At 43.7% G+C, this 25799-nt stretch overlaps 1 protein-coding gene and 1 long non-coding RNA gene across 4 annotated transcripts; both read right to left on the bottom strand.

Annotated features, from left to right (window-relative positions):
* Positions 1-1112: 1112 nt before the first annotated feature.
* LOC115584969 (tyrosine-protein phosphatase non-receptor type 7) lies at positions 1113-16079 on the bottom strand. Of its 3 annotated transcripts, none has more exons than XM_030422955.1 (11): positions 15876-16076; positions 9381-9565; positions 8591-8771; positions 8413-8497; positions 8240-8319; positions 4900-5037; positions 3677-3877; positions 3331-3524; positions 2286-2399; positions 2110-2194; positions 1113-1729 (listed from the first exon to the last, which is right to left on the bottom strand). In XM_030422955.1, exons 2-11 carry the CDS (start codon positions 9485-9487, stop codon positions 1649-1651), a joined length of 1266 nt encoding a protein of 421 aa, XP_030278815.1. In that variant the 5' UTR covers positions 9488-9565; positions 15876-16076; the 3' UTR covers positions 1113-1648. The 3 variants fall into 3 exon arrangements, with proteins under 3 accessions (XP_030278815.1, XP_030278812.1, XP_030278813.1); XM_030422952.1 differs by having other exon boundaries at positions 1242-1732; positions 15876-16079; XM_030422953.1 differs by lacking the exon at positions 15876-16076 and having other exon boundaries at positions 1242-1732; positions 9381-10358.
* A 6932-nt stretch (positions 16080-23011) lies between these two features.
* LOC115585015 (uncharacterized) lies at positions 23012-25031 on the bottom strand. Its single transcript, XR_003984646.1, has 3 exons — positions 25000-25031; positions 23675-23713; positions 23012-23174 (listed from the first exon to the last, which is right to left on the bottom strand). It is a non-coding gene; the product is annotated as an uncharacterized LOC115585015 (long non-coding RNA).
* Between the last annotated feature and the right edge of the window lie 768 nt (positions 25032-25799).

The raw sequence follows: 25799 nt of genomic DNA, 5'->3' as shown, positions 1-25799 counted from the left end.
TCGGTCAGACAAAGAGGTTCAGCGTCGACGTCAATGCTTTATTATATGTTTTAAAGACGATCTGGAGTTAAGTCAAACATTTTAAATGTTGTTTTTATCGGTTCTGTTGTCTGATTAGTTTAGCCTGTCAGCAGTTTGTGGGCGCCGCTTCCTGTTTGGGTGGGGCTGATGGCGGAAGCAGAGGAGCGCAGAGAGAGGAGCGACACACGGAGTCAGCTGGATGTGAACACCGCCCCCTGCCGGTCACACCGGGAACAGCACCATCAACTCCATAACAGCTCAGAAGGGTTCAGTCATGATGTTTGAATTAATCCCTACTTTTTATATTTTTACACATGCATAACTGCACAGTTTTCACTGTTTTATTATTATTGTTATCATTATTGTTGCTGCTCTTTATATTTATCACATGTTTAAAAAGTGCTTTGAAAGTGCTTTACTTGTGCGAAAGTGCGTATATTGTATATTTGTATGTATATATTTCTTTATTACACTGTTGGCATTCTGTGGACAGCAAAGGAAGAATTTCACTGCATAATTGAGAACATGTTTCTTTACTGTGCATATGACAATAAACACTTTGAATCTTGAATCTAAACTTTCTTTCTTTCTTTTATTGTGATTCTTTTATTCTCTTCACATGTGATGTCTCATGTAGACTTTTTGTGTTGTAGCAAATGTAAACAAACAAACAAACCTTGAACTTTGCTTTGATCTAAACACCATCCATCTTTTAAAGGAGCAGTGTGCAGTTTTAGAGAAGAGTTTAAATATTTACAATATTAATGAAGTAATAATACAAAAGTTTTTTCCATCAGTGAATCAACCAGCTGTTCTCAGAGGAGAATAAGGTCCCAGAACACTTGTGGTAATTGAAGCCCGAGAGGTGGCAGGGTCAGCCACATATACACACAGTAAAACAGTTTAAACTGTGTTTGTTTGTTCAGTCATGAAAACAAAGACAGTTGTCTGAAGATCTTTATCTGCTCATTAACATTTTTTCAATAAAACTACAGACTGCTCCTTTAAATATATGAAGTGACACACACACACACACACACACACACACACACACACACACACAAACACACACACACACACACACACACTTATAATTATTACAAACAGAGATTTTAATGATTCTGGTTTCACTTCTGTTTCTTGTTGAATTGTCTTTAAATATAATTATTAATAATAATAATAAATATTTTTGTGTCTGTGGAGAAAAAACATCAGAACTGTGAAAATAAGAATTTTCTCTTTATTTGATTTAATCGGATCTTAATTACATTTTTCCGTCTGTTTTGTTTTCTACTTGGTTCTCTTGGTTCTGTTGAGAGAGGTCAGTGAGATCTTCAGTCCAGGATGAACATGATGTTCTGGGTTCTCCAGTTCTTCAGGACCTGCAGCTGTTTGCACTGAGCAGAACCAGAGCATCTTTCCTCTGTAGGATGATTCTGCTGGTCCACCAAATCTGCAAGTGCATCAGCCCTTTGGGTTGGTCCATTTAATTACTCTCTCGTTTCCATCTCTCTGGTTCTGTTAAAGATATCTGTTGTGCATTCTGTTGGTTCTGAAGTCTCCTGGACTTCTCTAGTTGTGTACTTGGCCTTGTAGAGACTGCTGGTTCTCCAGGTTCTGTCTGCTATCAGTTCTTCACATCCTGCGTGTTGCCCAGCTGGAGGTTCTGTAACTGTATGCTGACATGGTCCTCTGGGTTCTGCTGGTTCTGTTGAGGAGGAAACACTGTGTTTAACCCCAAACAAAACACATCATCACATCTGGACCATGAGACTCTGCTCTGACAGATCTGTGGTGAAGGTTCTGTTTAGTTCAGACGAATGGGTTCAGGCTGAGGAAGGATCGTGGTTTATAAAGACAGCTTTGATTTTTAGGTGGAGACAAACGTCGGTGTGGTGCTGAAGGTCCAAACCACCAGTGGTGACATCATCAGTTTTACTATTAACATTTCTTTGGCATTTTAAAATTAAAATTTGATTAATTATTTTTTTGGGGGTGAACTGTTCCTTTAATCTGATGACATTTAAACATTTCTTCATCAACACAACGATAATCTAATCTGAACATCATCTCGATCAGAACCAGTACCTGGTTGTGTTGTAGCTGGGAGCTGTACTGGGCCAGTGTGGAGTACAGGAACTGGTACTGCTCTGTGGTTTGGATCATACCACCTCTGCAGGAGACGGGGGGACGGACCACAGGTTAGACTTATAGACCAAATGTTACAGCTCAGACAGGTAGCAGAGAGGACTGTTCTGACCCACCTGTCCAGGCGAAGCTGACACACCGTCTCCAGGATGTCAACCTGACCCGTTTCTCTGAGCTGCTGACAGCCGATGCTGCTGACTATAAAACAACCCGTCCTGCCGATACCTGCACTGAGAGGAGACACAACACAATAATGGAGCGTTGGTGAGCATCCGGGACCAAGTTCCATGTTCTGGCTTCAATTTCACATCTAACTTTATGTAAAACCGAGGAAAGAGACAATATTACTCCAGCAGAAACACAGAAGGAGTAAAAAAATGTAAAGAAACGTGAAAGTGAAGTGAGAGCAATCAACAGGAAGTGAGCTCATGCAGACAGGAGCTGAAGGTTATCAGCTGCAACAGGTCACCAGAGCAACCGCTAACTGCTGCTAACTGCAACTAACTGCTGCTAACTGCTGCTAACTCCAGCTGGTGTTAGCACAGGGGTCTGTGAACCATACAGAGCTGCTGCTAGCTGGTTAGCATGCTAACTTCAGTAGATATCTCTGCAACACAGACCATAAAAGTCATGATGTGAGAAACTGTTATTTCTTCACATTTTGTTGAAAACTTTACTTAGTTTTTTAATGTTTTTGACGAATATCGTTTTATTTTGCACCTTTAACTATTGACTTCATGTTGGTGTCATTTAAAAATCCAGAATTAATTCAAAACACAGACGACCCCGGTCTCTACACGACTGCTGCGCCTCGTCAGTTAATCTCCTTCCTCTTCCTGGATCTATCATCGAGAAACACATCAGTGTGTTTCGGATCTGCTCCGCTGCACGAGGAGTCACTCTGGAGGTCAGATCCACACCGCAGCCTTTTCTTATGGCCTCTCGGCTGCGGTTGGCTGCTGAGCCGAGACCGGTCACGCTCTCAAACAGGAAGTAGCTTTCGACACATCCGGCGCTCTGGTGTGAGTCATCACAGGCTGGTTTCACTGTTCAGTGACACAGACGGGTCTCTACTGATGTGCCCAGACCAGCATCAAAGAAAAGAGTTGTGACATGTTGTTGGTGTTGTGTGTTTCAGAAACTGTTTGATTAGGAACCAACCTGCAGTGGACGATGATTGGTCCAGGACCCGGGACGGGGGCTGTGATTGGCTGAGAGCCGGACGGTAAGAGGGACTTGCTGTACGTCTCGACCTCCTCCACCAGCCTCAGCAGTGGTGCAGTGCATTGTGGGATGTGGTGGTCGGGCCAAGAGGTGAACCAGTAGTGTCTGATGGGACGACGCTCTGCACAGAGCTGCGCACACACACACACACACACACACACACACACACGCACACACACACACACACACACACACACACACACACACACACACACACATTAGTTTTGGTGCATTAATGTTTGTATCACTTCGATGTTGCAGCTGGTGAATGTGTTTGCTGTACCTGGACCTCCATGTCGGTGACGGTGAACCCGTCTTTCTCTCGGCTGTCTTTCACTCGGAGCAGGAATCTGCCAAACTGACCCGTCTCTCCTTCCTCCTCCTCTTCCTCCTCCCTCTGCTCCTCATCCTCATTCTCCTCCTCCTCCTTCACCCTCCTCGTCCTCCTCCTCTCCCTCGGCTGTGGCCAGTACAGCTCACATTTCTGGAGTAAACACCACAGACACTTTCAGGACAAGTCTGGAGTCAAGAAAGAGACAGGAGAGAGGAGACAGGAGAGAGGAGAGAGGAGACAGGAGAGAGGAGACAGGAGAGAGGAGAGAGGAGAGAGGGGACAGGAGAGAAGAGACAGGAGACAGGAGAGAGGAGAGAGGAGACAGGAGAGAGGGGACAGGAGAGAGGAGACAGGAGACAGGAGAGAGGAGAGAGGAGAAGGAGAGAGGGAGAGGAGACAGTGGAGAGGAGAGAGGAGAGAGGGACAGGAGAGAGGAGACAGGAGAGAGGAGAGAGGAGACAGGAGAGAGGAGAGAGGAGAGAGGAGACAGGAGAGAGGAGAGAGGAGACAGGAGAGAGGAGAGAGGAGAGAGGAGACAGTGGAGAGGAGAGAGGAGAGAGGGGACAGGAGAGAGGAGACAGGAGAGAGGGGACAGGAGAGAGGGGACAGGAGGCAGGAGAGAGGAGACAGGAGAGAGGAGACAGTGGAGAGGAGAGAGGAGACAGGAGAGAGGAGACAGGAGAGAGGGGACAGGAGAGAGGAGACAGGAGACAGGAGAGAGGAGAGAGGAGAGAGGAGGACAGGAGAGAGGAGAGAGGAGAGAGGGGACAGGAGAGAGGATACAGGAGAGAGGAGAGAGGAGACAGGAGAGAGGATACAGGAGAGAGGAGAGAGGAGAGAGGAGACAGGAGAGAGGAGGAGGAGAGGGGACAGGAGAGAGGAGGACAGGAGAGAGGATACAGGAGAGAGGAGAGAGGAGAGAGGAGACAGGAGAGAGGAGACAGGAGAGAGGATACAGGAGAGAGGAGAGAGGAGAGAGAGACAGGAGAGAGGAGACAGGAGAGAGGAGACAGTGGAGGAGAGAGGAGACAGTGGAGAGGAGAGAGGAGAGAGGAGAGAAGAGACAGTGGAGACAGGAGAGAGGAGACAGGAGAGAGGAGGCAGGAGACAGGAGACAGGAGAAGGAGAGAGGAGACAGGAGGACAGGAGACAGGAGAGAGGTGACTCCTCACCTCGTTGTTCTCCTTGAGTCTGGTCACCATCACGATGATGGAGCTCCTCTCCTGCCACACCATGTCCCAGAAGTCTCCCACCGTGTGCACCATCGGCCCCTGGGTGGCGATGTAGGACCGAGGAGCTCCTCTGTAACCCTGGAGGAGATGTTGACACGGAACATGAACAAGTTCTGGTTCTACACCATCAGAACCGAATCCACTGAACCCTGGACCAGGTGTTTACATTTCACAGTATCCTGCTGGTCCCACATCAGGTCCATCCAAACCACTGAGTCATATTAAAGGAGCAGTCTGTAGATTAAAGGTTCAGTCTGTAGATTAAAGGAGCAGTCTGTAGATTAAAGGTTCAGTCCGTAGATTAAAGGTTCAGCCTGTAGTTTAAAGGAGCAATCTGTAGATTAAAGGAGCAGTCTGTAGATTAAAGGTTCAGTCTGTAGTTTAAAGGAGCAGTCTGTATATTAAAGGAGCAGTCTGTAGATTAAAGGTTCAGTCTGTAGATTAAAGGTTCAGTCTGTAGTTTAAAGGTTCAGTCCGTAGATTAAAGGTTCAGCCTGTAGTTTAAAGGAGCAATCTGTAGATTAAAGGAGCAGTCTGTAGATTAAAGGTTCAGCCTGTAGTTTAAAGGAGCAGTCTGTAGATTAAAGGAGCAGTCTGTAGATTAAAGTTTCAGCCTGTAGTTTAAAGGTTCAGTCTGTAGATTAAAGAAGCAGTCTGTAGATTAAAGGTTCAGTCTGTAGATTAAAGCAGCAGTCTGTAGATTAAAGGAGCAGTCTGTAGATTAAAGCAGCAGTCTGTAAATTAAGGGAGCAGTCTGTAGTTCAAAGGGGTAGTCTGTAGATTAAAGGAGCAGTCTGTAGTTTAAAGGGGTAGTCTGTAGTTCTGTTGGAGAAATGTTAATGAGCAGACAAAGATCCTCATTGGCTGATAAACGAACTAAATAAACAAACTCTTTGTTTCCATGACTGAATAAACAAACTGACCTTAAAGGAAAACAAGTTTATACTGTTTGTTTATATGTGGCGGACCCTGCCACCTCTCTAACTTCAAACAGTATTCGGGGACCTTCTTCTCCTCTGTGAACAGCTCGTTTACTCACTGATGGAGACAGTTTGTGTTATTACTCATTAATATTGTGAATATTAAAATTCTGATCTTGTATTTGCATTTATGTCATACATTTATTTATTTTCTCTGGTTGAAGTTTTTCATGCTGTAATAAACAATGTTGATCCATTAATGACTGATATGTGTTTTATTTGCCAGGTTAGAAATCACTTAATAAGAACCGTCACTTTTGTCTCCTCTACTTCTAAACCACACAACATCCTCAACCTCATACGACAGGAAGCGAACGACGACTGTTCATCAATAACAACCACAAAGCGGCCAATCAGCACGTCGCTAATATAAATTTATTCATACATGCAGAAGAGAATATTGATCACACTGGTGTTACACATCAACAGGTGTTTGCTCTACAACATGAACACACACATAAACACACACATAAACACACACACAAACACACACAGAGCTGAGGCTGCAGAGTGTGAGGGATGCGTGGGCCAGGGGGGAGAAGGGGGGAGGAGGGGGGTGAGTCAAGGACAAGTGACTTCCTCCCTCACTTCCTGTGGTTTTCCTGGTTGTCAGACTCCCACGCTGACAAACCGACGGCTCATATCTGAGCTTCTGTTTGTCGAGCTGTCCGACGCGTGCATGCACACACACACACACACACACACAAACACACACACACACACACACACACACACACACACACACACACACACACACAGCAGAAACGAGAAGACGCCCACGCTGAGTGACAGCGCTGTCACACACTATCAGCTTGTTTTCGTGTTAATAAAACACAGAAGGAAACATGTTTTTCTTTGCTGTCACTTCACTAATTAAATCGACGACTGAAGAGTAAAAAACAAGTTCAAACTATAAAAACAGACGACGACTCGTCTCTTGAGTTTTTAGTTTTCAGTGCTTTCTTTCCTGCCGTGCATGTAAACTACGAGTCTAAAGGTCTTTTGCAACTTTATAATGAATCAGCATGTTCAGTTCTCTTCTGACTGAACTCTGATGACTTTTCTTTGACGCTGTGATCGTTTGAGGTGAGAGCGTCACTTTCTCCTCACTGTGGTACCACACGGATCAGTACTCGGTCCACTTCTCTTCTCATTAATCACCTCACATGGTTTTTCCTACCAGTGTTCTGCTGATGACACCCAGTTCTGTCTGTTCACCAGACGACCCGACGGTCTCAGCCTGACTCACTCATACGTCAAATCAAATAATGGAGCAACATCTTAAACTCGGGTTGCAGCGATGCACCATGACGAAGGTTTACGTTGGCGTGACAATCGATGGTTATCAGTCGGTTTGCTTATCTGTGTTATAAGATTCTACTGCCATACAAACAGGATATTTTTTCAAATGTTTATCAACTTTCATGTCTGTTATCGTCTGAAATCATAATAAAGCATCTGTTCAACTGAAAAACCCTTTTAAAGATCATCGTTAGAAATGTGGCACATTATTTTCGTCCATTATCGTAAGACACAGCGGTACATGTGAAGTGTGCTGGACGGGCTGTGTTGGACTTGTGACTGTCCACAGCTCTTCTAGAAAACAAAGAGTCATCTTCGATCTGCAGCTGCATTTTATCTTTCATTTCTTCTGACTGTTCAGTGTCGGTTTGCACAACGCCGCTTCCTCTCTTTTTGTCAGCATCTTTGAGGACGCAGCCGTCGTCTTTGAACAACCTTTACTGGAATCGTCTCTGGTCCAAACCGACACGAGTTTCATCCATCACTTCTGGTGACCCGGACTCGTGCTGCTGCTTTATGACTTCAAATGTTTTTAATTATTTTCATGCTCTTGATTTGACTGGATTGCCTCGTGTGACTGCAACTGTTGGCCTGAACATCGTGGCTACCTGGAATTTCTGCAAATAACCCAATAAAGTAAATCGTATTGCATTCTGTGGCGGACAGTTGATCAGAACATTGTTGCAGTTGGCCGTGCACAAACATTTCAATGTGCAGCTCCAGTTAACACAAACGTGCAGGATCAGTAGAACCACGCAGTGCAGTCGTGTCCTGATCTGTTATCTTAAGAACTAATTCACACTAAGCAAGAATTAAATGAACCGGCCCGATCCGAACAGAAGAAGGGTGAGAGGTTCAGGTGTCCACTAACTTTTGTCCAGTGTTTAACTCCGTGTGTTGATATGTTCGCACATATCTTTCTTTGTAATCGGTGTAATTTGCTATTTCACATGAACACGTGATAAAACCCTGCAGGAGAAGCAGCTGACTCGACTCACCCTGATGTAGTTAGCGTTGATGTAGCGGTCTGGCCCCGCCTCTTCCTCTGGGCTCCTCAGGATCACCCGGCTCTCAGGGTCTAAACAGTGAACAACAAAGGACAATAATAAACAAGAGGGGCGACAGTGTGGAGGGTGTCTGCAGTGGGACCAGGAGGACGGCGGACACTGACTGGGCAGGATGGTTTTGTATCGGTCTTTAATCATGTGACCTGGAACATCGAGCTCCGCCGCGCTCACGAAGTTCGGAGGGATCTTCTGTGGAGGAGACACAACACACACACCTGAGCACACACAGAAACAAACACTCACCTACATCTGAGTGTGTGTGTGTGTGTGTGTGTGTGTTACCTGGTACTCTACATTCAGTGTGTTGGTGTCTATGGCAGCCTGCTGCAGCGTGGCGTGTGTGAGCGGTCGCGAGGAGGTGTGAAGCAGCTGAAGCCACACCTCCTTCGGGGTGGAGACGGAGCAAACAGGCTCCACCCCCAGGGTGCTCACGTCCAATAGCAGAGAGAGGTTTGAACCTCGTCTATAAAAGAAGTGCACCGTTAAGGAATAATATGAAGTTTGTGAAAGAAAGGCTTTAAAGGAACAGTTCAGCCAAACATGAAAAATGTACTCACTCACGCACAAACTGATGTGAAAAGATGTAAATTAAACTCTTTTAAACTAAAACTGACAGAAGACTTCATGTTAATAAAAGTGTAAATCTGGTCTAAGATCAGTTAGTGATGTGTTCTCTGCTGCAGACTGAGATCACAGCAGACGAGCTGATGGAGACTTCTGATGTTTAAATCAAGTCTCAGCTGCTTCAGTTGTTCAGCAGAATGCTGCAACTCTGTTTTACTGTGAAGCTCCAGAACTGTTCTGTGGACCTCGACACTTCACCTGACTGGGGATGCAGGTGATGTAATGACTTGATTTAAGTTTTAGGGTGAACTGTTCCTTTAAGAAAGAGAGCTCATTTCAGCAAAACAAAGACGATTTTAATTCATGTGCACAGTTTTAGACACTGGAGACATTTTGTAAAGAGAAATTTCAGAAACCTGGGACAGTTTTGAAAACATTCTTCAGACATAATATTTTAGATATTGTGTGTGTGTGTGTGTGTGTGTGTGTGTGTGTGGTTAACACCCACCTCTCCTGCAGACGGACTGAGGCTTTGCGAGGAGGCGTGGTCATCGGTGGGGGCGTGGTCGGGTCCTCAGCAGGAGGGGAGGCTGAGTGCACCGCCGACATACTCATGGAGAGAGTGTGTGTGTGTGTGTGTGTGTGTGTGTGTGTGTGTGTGTGTGTGTTTTAGCTGTTCATCTGTTCACCATGCTGCAGCAGAGAGAGGGAACATTAATGTCAGTGTGTCGTCACATCTGTTGAACATTGAATGATGAAACCACAGCTCAGTCCCAACACCTGGAGTCTCATCAGACTCTGTTCTGATCCGGAGTTCATCTACCTTCAGTTACTTCAAGACTTTTACTCGAGTACTGACTGTCTGACTGTCACTTCTTTTAAAGTAATATTTTAACCCCATCTTCATTTTGACTCAAGTACTTTTTCACAGCATCCTGAGGGGAACATGACACGATCCATCCCAAAGTTCTGAACGCAGTGAGACAAACTGGTCTTTGCATCTTTACTTGAATAATTTTCAACGCAGGACTTTAAAGTATTTTCTAGTTTTAGAATGCGAGAGAAGGATGTGAGTACCAGTTCCACCCCTGACATTTCATCTGCGTGGTTCTGTCAGTGTTTCCAGCAGCAGCAGTTTCTTTTGGTCCTGAGCAGTTCTTTACAAACAGAATCATGGATGGTACTCACCCTCCGTCCTCTGCACAGCTCTCTGCTCTCACTCTCTAGATTTACTTTAGTTTCAACTCAAACTTCTGTCTGTTCTGCGCTCACGTGATGGTTTTGTCCTAAATGAGCTTCCTTATAAAAAGCAGAGACTCCACGTGTCGCTCGCTCCAGACCGCTCAGTTTGTTGTTGTCGCCTCAGTGAAGGAAGTTTTGACATGACGAGTAAATTATTGATGCAATGACGAGGCGACTCCACAGATCTGTCATCAGCAGCAGCACAGACCAACTCAACCCACCGATGAGGAGATAACACACAGGCAAACAGTGTGTGTGTGTGTGTGTGTGTGTGTGCGTGTGTGTGTGTGATTCAGTGTGTTTCCACATCAGTTCAGATCTGAAACATTTCAGTGTGTCTCCATCGGAAGAGAGTTTCCTCACAGCAGGAAGTCAACACACCCACGCTGACTCAACACACACAGACACACACACACACACACACACACACACACTCACGTCAATACTGAAATAAAAGTGACATTGTTTTTTATTTTTAATTGATTCGTAATAACTCGACCTCCCTCCAGGAGAAGCAGCAGTTTCAGTCGGAGCTGTGAGTGAATCTGAAACAGTTTCTGACTCGAGGCTTCTCCTCACTCCGTCTTCTTGTCTGCTCTTGTTTTTTCTTGTGTCATCAATCAGGTCCACATTTAGAAAACAACGGTCCAATGTTGCCCAATTTACCATGGAAGCTTTTGCAGCTGCCTCGTGTAGGAACCTGCTGTTGATACGTATCCCATCATGCACTGCACGTGCACCGGTGGTGATGGCAGGGGATATTTAGAGGCTGTTATTTTGTCACCAAATTTAGTTTTGTGGTTTGTTTCTGCTGCCAGATCAACCTTTGATTATCCAACACGTGGTCTGTTACTGACACTAAGATGCTGCTGAGACCTCACAGTCCAGGTAAAGTCAAGATTTAAGTTTTCACTGAACTAGTTATCTGACAAATTGTTCTCATTTCACCGCTCTCAGAATGCTCAGCCACTGAAAAGACAGCTGACCGTTAGAATCTGGAGGGACGTCGGGCTGTAGCTCAAATCTAAACAACATATTCCAGCTAACGTTAGCATTCAGCTACACATTAAACAGACTGCATCAAATCAAACAGTGATGAAAGGAAACAAAATGTCAGAAGGTGTCAACAGTCAACAAGTTCAAATACTGATTCAACTGCTCAGTATCAAAGTCAGTCCCAGATATCAGTCTGTTGATGACCGTGTAGTTTCAGGTGTATTCTGATTGGCTCTCAGTGATCACAATGATTATGTTCCCCATCGTTATAGCCGTGGTGTGGACTCCACCGTTCAGCTGAGCGATTTCTAAAATGTTACACTGATAGTTTTTTGCTGTTCTTGGTGTGACGGATCTGTAGAATCAACACATCCTCGCATTAAAATGACTGAACAGGTCGACTGTCTGTTGACCGTCGCAGCAGGCGAACCTCGAACATAGTTTGGTTGCAGTCACAGTTTAGATAAACATTACGGTCACTTCTGTAACTTCCATCACAGTCGTACCTACGTTACCTAAATAACTTCTGTTCTGCAAGTTAAAATAACTCACTGTGGACTCATAATGGCTCCGTCCTCTACAGGGCGCTGCTAACTACAGCTGTGAATACGAGTTGTAATAACCTGCTTTAATTTTAACCTACATGTGGCTGATGAGGACGGACTCGTAAAGCTGCATTCAGACCAAACGTTAAGAAAATATTCGCGTCATGCACGCGTGTTCGATCGAGGGATTATTCATTTTTCTCGGTGTCACACTCGTGGCATCCAGCTGGGTGAGTTTCAGCTTCTGGATGATGGCAGCTTCCAGCTCTACCTGAGGCCGACAGGTGTCCAGGTGATCAGAAGCTGAAGTAACAACATCATGATGTCGCCTTGTAGGAAGCCTGAACTTGTGCAGCACCAGGTCGGCAAACAACTTTTAAAATGTTTGTTCCCTGAATGGAGTTCGGATCGATCAGCTACACTGTGCTGAGACATATTTCCATGACTTACCACGTAGTCCAACTTCCTCGCTCACTTTCCTCCACACCAGCTCGTTTTCTTCCTGTCTCAGTAGAGAAAATGTGTCATCGTTCAGCTCCGTGTGTCTGCAAGTGGCCACGATTACTGATTATTATCTTCTCCTCCATTGTTGTTCATGAATGTCCGAACATTAGCGACTTTAACGTGATGATGTCAGCATGACTGAGCGCCGATAAGCTTTCACGTCACGCAAAATCCTCACAGGAGTTTGAATGTTTTAATCTCACACAAATGTGCGAATGATGCAAATTGTGCATGTTTGCATCATTCGCTTCTTTTCATTCACTTTGTACGTGACGCTCGGATGATTCGCCACAAGAACATTTAATCATCAGCGTGCTGTTAGAAGCATTTCTGTGGACCTTTCCTCTCATTTAGAAGCAGCTTCTGAATACATTTAAATAACAATCTCAGCATTAGCTCTGCACACACACACACACACACACACACAGGTTCCCAGATCACATGAGAGTGTTTCAACAGATCAACTGAATCAGTCAATGTTGATAGTAAATGTACTGATCAGGCTTACCGGGTATTTGACAGCCATGAGCTTCTGTTTGTGTGTGATTGAGGCCAGTAAGGTGTGAATCCTCCTCTGACTCTCTCCAAGTCACCTACAGTTTAACAACCACATGACTGACCTGAGAGCAGCTCACACACCACACTGACTGACCTGAGAGCAGCTCACACACCACACTGACTGACCTGAGAGCAGCTCACACACCACGCTGACTGACCTGAGAGCAGCTCACACACCACGCTGACTGACCTGAGAGCAGCTCACACACCACGCTGACTGACCTGAGAGCAGCTCACACACCACACTGACTGACTGACTGACTGACTGACTGACTGACTGAGCAGTGAAGTGAAGGGAGAGAGATCTCTCTGCTTCGTCTGTCTCGCCCTCTTTACATGAAATCAATGACAAACTGGGGCAAGAAGAAACAAGTAAAGGAGAGAAAAATGGAGTGAGAGGGAAAGTGATAGTGAGGAAGAGAAAGTCAGAGAGAGGAGTCAGCAGGAACAGACATGTCCTGTTTTTCTGGCCGTTATTACCCTGATTCAAGGTGTTCAGGTAGAGAGAGAGAGGGAGAGAGACACCTGAGGGGAGAGAGGGAGAGAGAGAGAGAGAGAGAGAGAGATAGAGAGAGAGAGAGAGAGAGAGAGAGAGAGAGAGAGAGAGAGAGAGAGAGAGAGGGAGAATGAGTCAGGGAGCGAATGAAAGGATAGATGGAGAGATAATGGAAGAGAGGAAGAGAGATGCTCCAGGCGTTGATTATCAACACACCAACAACAGCTGCTCATGAATCATTCATGTCAAATCATACACACACACACACACACACACACACACACACACACACACACACACACACACACACACTCGTACATCGAAACACAAACATTAGGACCTGACAGTTGCGTTGTTTCCCCGCAGAGGAAATATTTTTATGAGCAGCACTGACTCAACCTCACACCAACGCGCTGTTTTTCACCCGTCAGTCCAGAAACGGAAAGTTGAGTCCTTCTGAACTACAAACCCCAAACTGCAGCTCAGAGGGCAGCGAGCCAGCGAGTTCACCGACAGTCCCAGCAGGGGGCGACAACGACGGGAACAACGAGGCGAACGTGGAATAAACTGCGCGGAAGTCGACATCTGGAGGAGGCTGAGGATCGACGAGAGGCTTACGTACTTCACGTTACACGGCAGAAACACATCGAGAAGACGTCTTTGAATCGTTCACTAGTTTTGTCCCGGCGACGTCGTTCTGTTCAACCTCAGACACAGACAGAGGAAAGATTTCACGTCAGGGATTTAAAGAACAATTAAAGCTTCCAGTTCCATTTTTCACACTTTACATTTTCAGATTCTCATTTCGCATTTTAAATTTCCTTTCCTTCCATACAGATGCTCTACAGATAAATTACTTTAACTGGTCTGACTGAATTTATTTCATATTGACAGCTGAGCGATCATCAGGCTGATGGTAACATTAATCATTAACTCTTCTGTGACACACCCGAGGTGGACGGAGAACCTCCAGCTGCCCTACGAGCTCGACCGTCTGCGTTTCTCTGGCTGCATGTGTGTGACGTCCTCTCGCGTTTAAAGACTTCGAACACATCGACTCGACGTCGTCTGAGCACGCCGTCATCTGCTGTGTCTCACACGGGAGACGTTATCTGTTCTAACACGTGGTTGCTGTCGTGTTTTTTATCACGCCATCTTTTACTAAACTAGCCCGACTGCAACCAGCAGCTCCGTCTCCAGGAGATGAAGTGAGCAGTTATTGTTCCTGTAAACCACAGACGCGTCCGAGGGTTTGACAGGAGAACCAGACGTGTCCTTTCACATCCTCATTATATGATTATCAGCCACTTTATCACAGCGGGGGAGGGAGGTGTTATTACAGCCAGCGAGGCAGCAAGACAGCCGACCACAGTTCGAGTCACACCGCTGGATATTTTTAAGGACTCCTGCAGACGTTTCCTGCTGTTTTTGTGGCGACAAAACACTAACCAGGTGGTTTCTACGCCTACAACTAACCCAGAAATAGAAAACTTAACCCAGTTTTAACTTCTAATCTGTGGTTTTCCTGAAAATGTAGTTAGCAGCATTTATTCTGGAGATCGAGTCGGACAGCAAACTGAAAAAAAGGGGAATAATATGTGAATATTTTGTTGTAAAGTTTTGTTTAAGTGTTTGAAATGATGTTTGGTGGTGGAGTTATTACAGCCAACATGGCTGCCGAACAGCGACTGCAGCTCAAGTCAGATCACTGAATATCTTTAAGACTCCTGCAGATGTTTCCAGCTGTTTTTGTGGTGACTAAAGCAGATGTTTTCATCCAAACCTCCATGTTTTCTAACTCTAACCAGGAGGTTTTACGACCTGAACCCAACCGGAGCATCAGCAGCGCTGTGACGAGAAAGAAACAACAGAACATTCAACCTAAACAAACGCAAACTACTCCATTAACTCAGCTCAGACACAGAGCGAATGTTCGTTAGCTGATGAGCTGCTGCTGATAAAATCTGTCAGCTTTAGACCGACTGACAGCAGAAACCAACGTATAGATTTTCATTTATGATGAGAAAGCTTTTCCACTCAGCCACCACATCTTCAACAAATCATTTAAAAATTCACAAGCTTTATGCCGAAAATTGTTAAAGAAAGTGAGAAAACTTCCTGCATCCGTCTCTTTTTCTGGATCAGCACTGAAAGTTAACGAGTTCTAATCTGGGTGGAAATCTGCTCAGTGGTTTTTGTTTAATCCTGCTGACGAACCAACAAACAAACGGACACGGGTGAAAAATAAAATCTAATTAAAAACGAGCTCATAACTTCAGCTGGAGTTAATAAACAGAGAAAACTGTTGTGATTGGCTGATGAGCAGCTGTATAAGTGCGTGTTTTGATAAATATTGTAATTTATAATAAATGAAGTCATCGTTCATGTCGGAGCAGCTGAGGATCATCTCTGTGTGATCCGCCTCCTCACACACTGATAACATGTTATACTGTAACATAACCTGATCATCTGACACTTCACCTGTGGTCATTATCATATCACAACATCTTCACAAAGTCTAAAACTACTTTTCCTTTTTCTAAAGGTAATCAGATTACCTGTAAATACAGCTGTAGTGAGTGACCTCACACTGTATTCAGCTACATCCATTCAAACTTATCTGTCAGGTGACCAAGTTTTCATCCCCCCTCTTCTTCCTCACCTCTTCGTGTTTCGTCTCGCTCCTTCCTCGTCCTCCGCGTCTTCTTCTTCTTCTTCTTCTTGTCGGTCCTCGTCACTCTGCTCTTCTTCCTTTTCTCTCATCTGTTGCTTTCTGTCGTTTTTTTGTCTTCACTTCTACCTTCTTCTCCGCCACTTCCTTTTCTGCACCCACCCACTCTCTCATTACCACACACACACACATACACACACACACACACACACACACACACACACACACACACCAAACTGTTTCGCACACACAAACACTTTCTATTCCCCTCATTCAAGGTTATGGGTCCCCTTTAGACTGCACGCCACGGGCTTCAGCATCGTGTATCTGTGTGTGTGTTTGTGTGTGTGTGTGTGTGTGTGTGTGTGTGTGTGTGAAGCCATCAGCAGTGTGTCACAGTGGGGCTGTATAAACTGATTTTCTTCCTCTCGCTCTCTCCAGCTGTCAGATGAGCAGCGGCAGGATACAGTCCTACTGGGACGGGGAAGCTAACCTGCTAGCGTTATTAGCGGTCACCATAGAAATGAAATGAGATGAGCAGATAATGGCCCTGTGGGGAACCTTTCAGCGGGTTTGTTCAAAGCTGTGACGCACAACTTCGTGTGTTGCTGCTGAGAGAACCGCTGTCGGTGAAGAACACTTAATAATAATCATTTGAAATTGCTCTCGAGTTTGAATCTTCTGTGCCACGTCGCACCGAGAGGAAGAACAAGACAGACAAACAACATGGAGGACGGAACAAAGAGACAACAGGAAGGATTACACAACAAGATGGCCGGTCAGGACACAGCGATGAGAGCTGAAGCCCCGCCCCTTCCCGTCGACCTCGTGGGACCTGATATCGCCAAAGAACTGTTGAGTAATCAGATAAAGTATTGATCCGGTCTGATCTGGGTCGTGAATCTCACACATGATGTTTGTCGGTTTGCTGTAATTAAGGTCAAACCTCATTTGGTTTTGTGGTGAAGCTCAGTGAACTACATCGTCTCCAGAACCAACGTGGAGCCAACTGGGTCAGAAAAGGTTCTGAACAAGATGAACATCACAATAAATCTGCAGTTCTGGTTCTGGTTCAGTTCTGTAAGGGAACAGGAAGGGGCGGGGCTTCGGGTCTCTATGATGAACAGCGAGCAGCGAATTGAATGTGTGGTTCTGTTTTTTATATCACATTAAGAGTTCAGCGGAGCTCCGTTCATCCTGTGAAAGCTGCTCAGCAGCGCATGAAGTCCGTAACACTCGACTTCCTGGATAAATTAATACCCGGATATTTCATGTTCGGGTCTTTAGAACCACTCACTGCAGACTTCCACCGACCCAACCGGTTAACTTCCGGTTTAGCGCCCTCTGCTGGAGATAAGATCATTTAAACTTGCAGCTCTCCTAGACTTTAAGGCAGGAACTCACCGGCCCAACCGTTGGACGTCTGAAGTGTTTGCAGAGACTCGGACGAGGTCGGGAACATTTCTGTTCAGTGTGTTCAGCAGCGTCGGAAGCTTTCGGAGCTGGGCGGACGTTATCTGATCCGACTGAACATGCGAAGTCTGAGGAGGAGCGCTGTCGGACGTCTGAGCCATTGGATTCTCTGATTGGTTGTGTGCCAGCTGTATTACCATTCTGATTGCCGGTGCGCTAGTGAATCAGCGCGGTGTGTGGGAGGGGCGGAATACTGTGTGCGCTTTGTTTTACTACGCACTCACTTCCATCATTTCTTGTTTTCATGTTTTGGAGTACTGGCACGAGACTCGCTGTTATTATGTTCATTCAGGATGAATTAATCTGTGTTCGTTTGGTAATGCCTCGCTGCATGTTTAAAGTAAAAGTAAAGTAAAGTAAAGAGAGTTGCGTGCATAAACCCCTAGTCCAGCGTATGCGCAGAATGTACATGCTACTGTGGAGCTGGCAGAACATCGAAGCGGTGTGTTCAATGACACTTTTCTGCCGAACGGGTCAGACGAAAGGCAACAGAGTGGTCGGATAAAGGCAGCTGGACGTCTGGGGGGTGTGTGGGGGCCTTTACACATATTATCAGAAAGAGTTATTCAAATTCTGACAGTGAAACATTTCACTGTTTAACAGACGCTGCTTCCAAGATGTTAGCTTGTGGGAAAACGAAAGCTTCTAAGTACACGTTCACGTACCAGGTACCAGGTACCAGCAGGTAGGCTACCAGGTACCAGTACCAGGTACCAGTGGAGCTGCTGACAGTAACCTGGCAGCGTACAAAGAGAAGTTCTGAGTATCAGAGCAGGTGCTGATTACATCCAGCGTGCTGCAGGTGTGTGGACCGGAACCGCTCCGGCCAGCAGAAAGCTAAACCCGTCCTCACCAAGCACCTCTGAAACAACAACAACAACAACTATTTTATTATTTTTCAGGAGAAATTAAAGAATTGTGCATGGAGCCAAATAAAAAACTCTTTTTCACAGATTGGAAGAAAATTTAGATCAGATTTGGAAAATGGATCATCAGAAAAGATAATTGTCCCCTCAGAGCTTCCGTAGTCAGGTTACGTTCAACAGCTGGAATATCTAGTAATCTGTGTCGTCAGCTGGATCTCTGACGTCTGGAGCAGAACTTTGGTTTCCACTTTGTGTTTCAGCGTCAATGTGTCGACATCCTACATCAGCGTGTTGGAGTCAACACTGCTCAGAGGTCAGTTTGATTCATAGAAGCTGAAACAGAAACCTCCGTCCTGTCACTGCGGCTTCATGTGAGGACACACTGACAGAATGTCGGTTAATGTGCAGGTTGTTGTTCAGCAGCAGAAGCAGCGACTCGTTAACTCTCGCTCTGATTCCTCTGCTTCATCTGCACATGAAGCCTCTCGTGTCGCTGTAACTACTCTCTGTGTTGTCTTTTTATTGCTCTGCTCTCCTCCACCGTCGTTTACCTATACGACACTCTGTACGTTGTGTCTCATCAGCCTGTGGTTTATCTCTAAAGCTCGTCTGCACACCAGATTTCCCCGGTGAACAATAAAGGCAGAACGACTGAATGATCAGAGTGAGAAGTTGGTGGACTCCGGTGGCTCCCTGCGAAGCCGAGTCATTAGTTTCTATGGTAATTCAGCGCTGCCACGGAAAACAATTCACTGTAGACTCACTGCTGAAATACTTTAATTCATCTGCTGATGACACCGGAGCAATTACACCACCATGTGTGTGATAAAGAAGACGGAGTGAGAGACAAAATGAGAGAAAGAAAGAAAGAAAGAAAGAAAGAAAGATTGGATCGCAGAAAAGAGGAAGAGCAGTTGGCGGCTGTGAGAAAACAGGAAGTCAGAGAGGAGAGAGATAAAAGAAAAGAAGAAGAAGAAAAGAGAGATGGTGAGAGAATGAGAGTGAGGAAGAAGAAGAGAAGAGACAGGAGATGAGTTGGACCTGTTGTCTCAGGCGCTGCACCAGAGTCCAGTCATTTTTTTAGTGATTTAAGCCCGTTTTTTTCCAGAAAAGAGTGATATCAGTGTATGATCATCTATCATATGTCAGCTGCAATACTCAGTCTGAATACTGCTGTACTGTATGTCAGCATCCATCCAACTGCTGCTTTTCATTTTCATTTACACACAAATTATTGAGAACCACTGTCATGTGGACGGGTCTGCATGGGTTTTTAAAGACGGGTCAACCGACTAAACATTGCCTATTGCCTCCATTCCTGAGGCTGTGAAGATGTTAACATTGATCACCGGTTTGCACGTTTTACTACACGACTACATGTCATATGTCATATCACATTCACAGTACATGTTTATTAAATTAATTCCATGTCTGAAGTCGTAGAAGGAGAACTCTGAACATTTCCAGCCGAGTTTATGGGACCAAAACACTTTTTCTCTGACCTCAGCCGAGTGCTGCTGGTACCGAGAAAATGTGTTAGAATAAAGTGAGACGTAGAAACTTGTAATTATCAGACCTTGTGACGAGGTAAAGCAACTAAAATGGGTGAAACTCGACATCGTATCTCATAACCACATCATAAACACGCTGTGACAAGAGAAGAACTGAACACTGAACATAAAGAAACAAAAGTTTGACTGGATCATCAGGAGAATAACATTCATGTCAAAGGTTTCTGCAGTGCGTAAAACTGTTTCCCTTCTCGTTATCAAACCACAAATATTTTTCCTGTTTGTCAGCAGGTGTTTTTGATTGTTGCCATGGAAACACTGATAGGCCAGGGGGGTGGGCGGGGTCTGTGAACTGTTTGAGGCCTGAAATGACTCAATCGTCAGAGAGCTGGTTTCCTTTTTTTAAAATATATATATTTTAGTTTTAAGTAAGTATCATCTGCTCCTGCAAACAGAAACTGATTTGTTCTGTTAAGTTAAATTCTGAATAAGAAGAACAGCAGAGAAAGATGAACTGACTGTCAGCTGTCAGTGACTGGAGGAGTTTGTTCCTGTAGTTCACAGTTTGTCCACCTGGTGTCGCCTTCTCTCTGGATATAATGTGTAACATGTCAGTGGGGGAGAGTAATGAAATACATTTACTTATTTACACTTCTGCTCCACAACAACATTTGTGCCACATCAGAAAAGTGACTTACAGTAATTTATTCATACATTCACACACTGACGGTGGCGGCTGCCATGTGAGGTGCCCACCAGCACATCGGGAGCAGTTTGGGGTTCAGTATCTTGCCCAAGGACACTTCGACATGCAGACCAGGGGAATCAAACCAGCAACCTTCCAATAACAAGATGCTGGCTCTACCCTGAGCCACAGCCATGAGCAGTGGTGGTCATTTAACACTGAAGACAACATCTCCCATAATCCCATGCTGCCTCATGACACTACATCGTGTCATTGATGTGATTGGGAGCCCTCTAGTGGCAGAAGGGACAGTCTGCATGTTTAAATGTGTAGAAATATGAGTACATGAGTACATCTTAACTCTACTTAAATGCAGTACTTGAGAAACTGTACAGTACTCATTTACATTGGAGGACAAACAGTAATCAAACAAACAACAAATTCAGTTTCCTGTGACGTCCATCAACCACTGAACTGTCAGGGCGCTTCCATCACTTCATCTCTTGTGTTGCCTTGTGTTCTGTCTTTGTGTTTATGACATCTGTTTTAATGTTTGTTTCTGTGTTTGACTAGAAAAAAAAGCTATCTGCGTGTGTATGTATATATATGCACAGATGAGAACTTTCACTGACCAAATCCAATTATCTTGTTACATCTTGACAATCATGTTAAATTTACAGGATGCCCAGAGAGGCAGACCAGTGAGACATATCATAAAGCGAACCACACTGAGAGTGATCCTTCACACCTGCACTTCAAACTTTCACCCAGCAGGAGGCGCTAAAGGTGAGCAAGAGACATCACAGTCTTTCTATTTGTCTGACCAAATGCAGTTACAGCTCTGAATGCTGAGCTTCCTTGTAATAAACTGATGTAAGTCCTCGTTTATCAAAGCTTCATGAAACTGTTGGGACCCACAGATTGAGTCATTCATTGTGGATTTCAAAATGGACTTTGAACTGGACCTCAGTGTCCCAGAATTCCCAATTTTTCACACCTCAGTGCAAAATTCAGCTTTGAGCTACTATTGGTCAGAGTAACAGACCCTCCTCTGACCAGATAGTCTAAACTCTAGCGCCGTCCTTGTTGCAACTAACCATCCTCTCTAACCTGGCATCACCTCACACACACAGACATGCACGCAAGCCTGTATATAGTGCATGTTAGTTAGTTAGTGTGGTTAGTTGGTTAGTTCAAGGGTGGTGCCCCGAGGTGATCTAATGTAAATTGGATCATATCATTTATTAAAGTTAATAATTATCCCCGATAATCATAAATTATGATTGATGGCCAAATTTAGCCTAAAACTACCTTTTAATGTTGCATAAACACGACTTATTTTTGCCTTGTGTAATGCAAGGCCCAACACCAATGGTGCCCCGTGCGAGGCAGCACAGTACTATATATGTATTGATTCATCAACACGTGAGGAAACTAAACATTGTGTTAATTGAATTTAGGTCAAAGAAGAATCATTTATATTCTGTTTATTTATTTATTTATTTATTTTGCACTTTTTTCAAATCAAAGTTTACAAAGTGTGGAACAGGGTACAGTAAACATAAAACATAATTAAAAACATACTAAAAACGAGCATAAAAGTAGACAACAAGATAAAGTAAAACAAACATACATGAACAAATATGTGCCAAGAAAATTACAGTTCAGTTCTAGGAAATGCAAGACGATAGAGATGGTTTTAAGAAGTTTTTTTGAAGACATTTAGTGATTCAGCTGATCTGACAGAATAGGGTAGACTGTTCCAGAGGGACGGGGCTCTGACTGCAAAGGCGCAGTCACCCTTAGATTTGAGGAGGGACCGGGGTGTAGATAGGAGGTCTAGGTCAGAGGATCTGAGTGGTCTAGAGGTGGGGTAAGGGTGTAGGAGTTCAGCAATGTAGGGAGGGGCAAGACCATGAAGGGCCTTGAAGTGAGAAGTAGTGTCTTGAAGTTTCTTCTGTATTTTACTGGAAGCCAATGAAGGGAAGCAAGAATAGGTGTGATGTGGGATCTGCGGTTGGTATTGGTTAATAGTCTGGCTGCAGCGTTTTGTACAACCTGCAGGCAAGACAGGGCTGCACGGTTGAGACAGGTAAAAAGAGCATTACAGTAGTCAAGGCGAGAGAAAATCAGGGTGTGGATTAGAAGTTCAAGATGGCTGGTTGTTAGCATCGCTTTGATTTTTGAGATGTTCCGGAGTTGGAAAAAGCAGGATTGTACAAGTTTGTTTATGTCCACCAGAGAGCTGTGAAGTTTCCCAATTACTAAAAATGTGATTAGTTTTCTGTAGGAAGCAAATTCAAGAGATCCGTTTTGAAAATATGTGTTTATCTTAAGTGCAGCCTCAGATAATAATGTTGATCTCTGCAGTCAATGTTTTATTGTGAAAGCTCTCATTACTCATAGTTAATGTTAAAATGTCATTTAGCACAACAAAGAGATTTATAATCTACATAGTAATACACAGTATGAAGTTATTTGTGTTACATAGTGCAGAAACAAGTGACAGATACACCATTCACCCTATTACAAGACACTGTACCATAAACATGATTTTCAAGCTGTTATTTTAAAATGTTACATAATGTTGCTTTAAATATGAAAAATTGTAGCCTATTTGTACATCCCTCAAATCATGATTAAAGCTCAATGTGTGATTTATCAGTAAAATAACTGTTGACAGTGGGTAGTATTATACAGGATATGAACCACCATGGAAGCTCACTTTGTTGTTAGACTCAAACTTTATTAGAGGCTGTTTGGGGAGAAAAAAGAAGACAAAGTGTCAAAGTTGCCTCAACAAGGTTTAGACACTGCTAAGCAAGTATATATAATAAATATGAAATGTTATGTACCAATTACACAATATCTAATATATTTGTCACATTCAGCCCATTTATCCTACATCTTTTCACAATAATTGAGTTTATTTCAGGCCATTTTTATTCTTTGCACCGTTCTAATTCATAATTCAAAAGTCTACTTTTATGTCAAAGCACCATTTTTGAAACAGCAAAGTACATTTTAAGTACTGTACAACCAGACTACAGAGCAGGTTGTTTCCTCAATTCATCCTTAGTACTGCACCATAAAGAACAGTTTAAATAATAATTGTGTAAAAAATCGGAACTAGATTCTGACTGTTTCTTACACATTGCATGTTGAAGGCATGAAATCATTTTATTGATTGAATTTACAAAACAATTCAGTGAGAAAATAAAAAGAAATATGCCAAAGGTAATCCTATGTACTTACCTCCTTGTCTCCTTTAGCTCCTGGATTGCGTTTGGGTTTCTGCAAAAAGAATTTGACACTGAGTTAAAATTTTGGGGTCCTAATAGCCAGTGTTAGAAATGTTGCCTGAAAACATAATCACATCACCTCACTCATCTCAATTCCAACTTCGTCACTCTGCGACTAATACGCTCTATATGAATGTGTGCAAACGGCAATCTTTTACTGTCTAAATGTTATTTTTATTGTACAATAACTGAATGGAAACGAACTAATAACTGTGTGAACACATGGTAGCATGCATGAAACCAAAACAAACAAACAAACACAAACTAAATGAATAAAGTCTTTGTCTGTAAATGTCAATAAACGGCCATGATGAGTTTGGTCAGTCTGCATCAAAGCATCCTACTTGAAGGTATTATTTTAGCATTGGCTATAACTTTAATATGCACTGAGTCACTCAATACCTTAAAACATCCAGCATCCAATACAGACTATAGACTTTGTTTGTTTCACTGCATACAAAAAGGTATATATGGACTGTTCACATTTATCTTTAATAAAGAGCTTGAGTCAGAGCATTGGAAAGTGTCAATAAGTTAACACAAAGTATTATTCAGTGTTGTCCATTGATTAATTATTTACCACATGTATTTGTTTTTTATGCACTGTTAAGCTCCTTTACACTACATTATAATTGGTTATTTGTTATTAATGAGGATATATTTGGTTGTTGCTTACTGTTTATACGCCATACTATTTACAACACCAAGATCAAGTTTGTGGACTAACAAAATACAGTCCAGTGGCAGCTTGGCAGGGAGCCAACACTGTTAAGGTGACTCTGACTCAGTTCAGGTCCAGTTTGAATATGTGAGTGTGACGATGAGTTAACGGGCAGATGAAACTGGTCAGGGTTAGTCAGAGACAGAAACTTGAGTTCAGATGGTGGACGGTTGGATTTTTCTGTTTATAATGAAAATAGGAGTCAAAATATTTCCCTTCTTCACATTTATGAGTTTATGTTGTTGACTTATTAGACTCAGCAGTGAACTGGCTGCTTTTAAACTACAGGCTGTCAGAATATCACCTCTGAGATACAGAGGGCTGTCAGGAGGCTAGCTGTTAGCATGCTAACCTCAGAACAGAGACTTCAACACTGTTGTTTCTTCACTTCTCTGTTCATGATGTTGGTTCAGCTTTAAATTTTTTTAAAACTAGATTCTGTCCATTTCTTACAAATTGCCTGTTTAAGGCATGACATCAATTTATTGAATGAATGTACAAAACAATTCAGTAAGAAAATAAAAAGAAATAAACAAAAGGTAAGCACATGTACTCACCGGCTTGTCTCCTTCAGCTCCTGAACTGCTTCCGGGTTTCTGCAAAAATAATTTAGCAGTGAGTTAAAATGTTGGGTTCCTAATAGCCAGTGTTAGAAAAGTTGCCTTTACTTCACATCACATTATAAATTACTCATCAATATGAGTAATTAGTTTGATTCTATCTTCGTCACTCTACCTACACCCCAGACATCCAACAACACCAACCGCTACCTGCTAAGTTGAACAAAAATGGACTTAAGGAAATGGCTGAAAACCTCATCCATACCACCAGAATCTACTACAGAATCTTCTCAGTGGAACTCAGAACCACCATCATTTTCTAAACCGAGAGACTTCTCCAAGCACAATCAACAATGTTTAGCTAGCACTGCCAAAATGAACACAGAGACCACAGCAGCAGTTTCCTCAGTGAACAAACAGCAGCTTAGCATTTGGACTGGAGACTTATCTTTAACTTTTCCTGAATATTTTGTAAACCAAGTGTCACCTGGAATGTATTTTATTTCTTCATAGCCAGTGGACGGCTAACAACAAGTGTTTAAAACATCACCACAGGCCACATGAACCCTGCGTACCTGCTGTAACCACGTCTCCAGGAGCCAGTCCACCCATTCAAAGCTTTACGTCATTCTACCACTGCAGCTGTCTCGTCTCTTGTAGTCCAATACTTACAGTATGATGTTTACTGCCAGTGAGCAGTGCAAATGAAACACGGTGCAGACATACATGCAACAATCTGCATACAGTGGAATTCACTATTTGATGCAAGACTAATATGCTCTATATGAATGTGTGCA

This window comes from Sparus aurata, chromosome 7 (genome assembly GCF_900880675.1).
Source record: "Sparus aurata chromosome 7, fSpaAur1.1, whole genome shotgun sequence".
NCBI lineage: Eukaryota > Metazoa > Chordata > Actinopteri > Spariformes > Sparidae > Sparus > Sparus aurata.
The sequence above is the reverse complement of the archived record's forward strand: the minus strand, read 5'-3'. Positions and strand labels throughout refer to the sequence as shown.

Excerpts from the sequence above, each read along its gene's own strand:
- LOC115584969 (XM_030422952.1), bottom strand. The coding sequence starts at position 9,487 with ATGAGTATGTCGGCGGTGCACTCAGCCTCCCCTCCTGCTGAGGACCCG. Across the intron at positions 8,498-8,590 it reads CACTGAATGTAGAGTACCAG|AAGATCCCTCCGAACTTCGT; the intron begins GTAACACACACA and ends TCTCCTCCACAG. Across the intron at positions 2,195-2,285 it reads TGTCAGCTTCGCCTGGACAG|AGGTGGTATGATCCAAACCA; the intron begins GTGGGTCAGAAC and ends CGTCTCCTGCAG.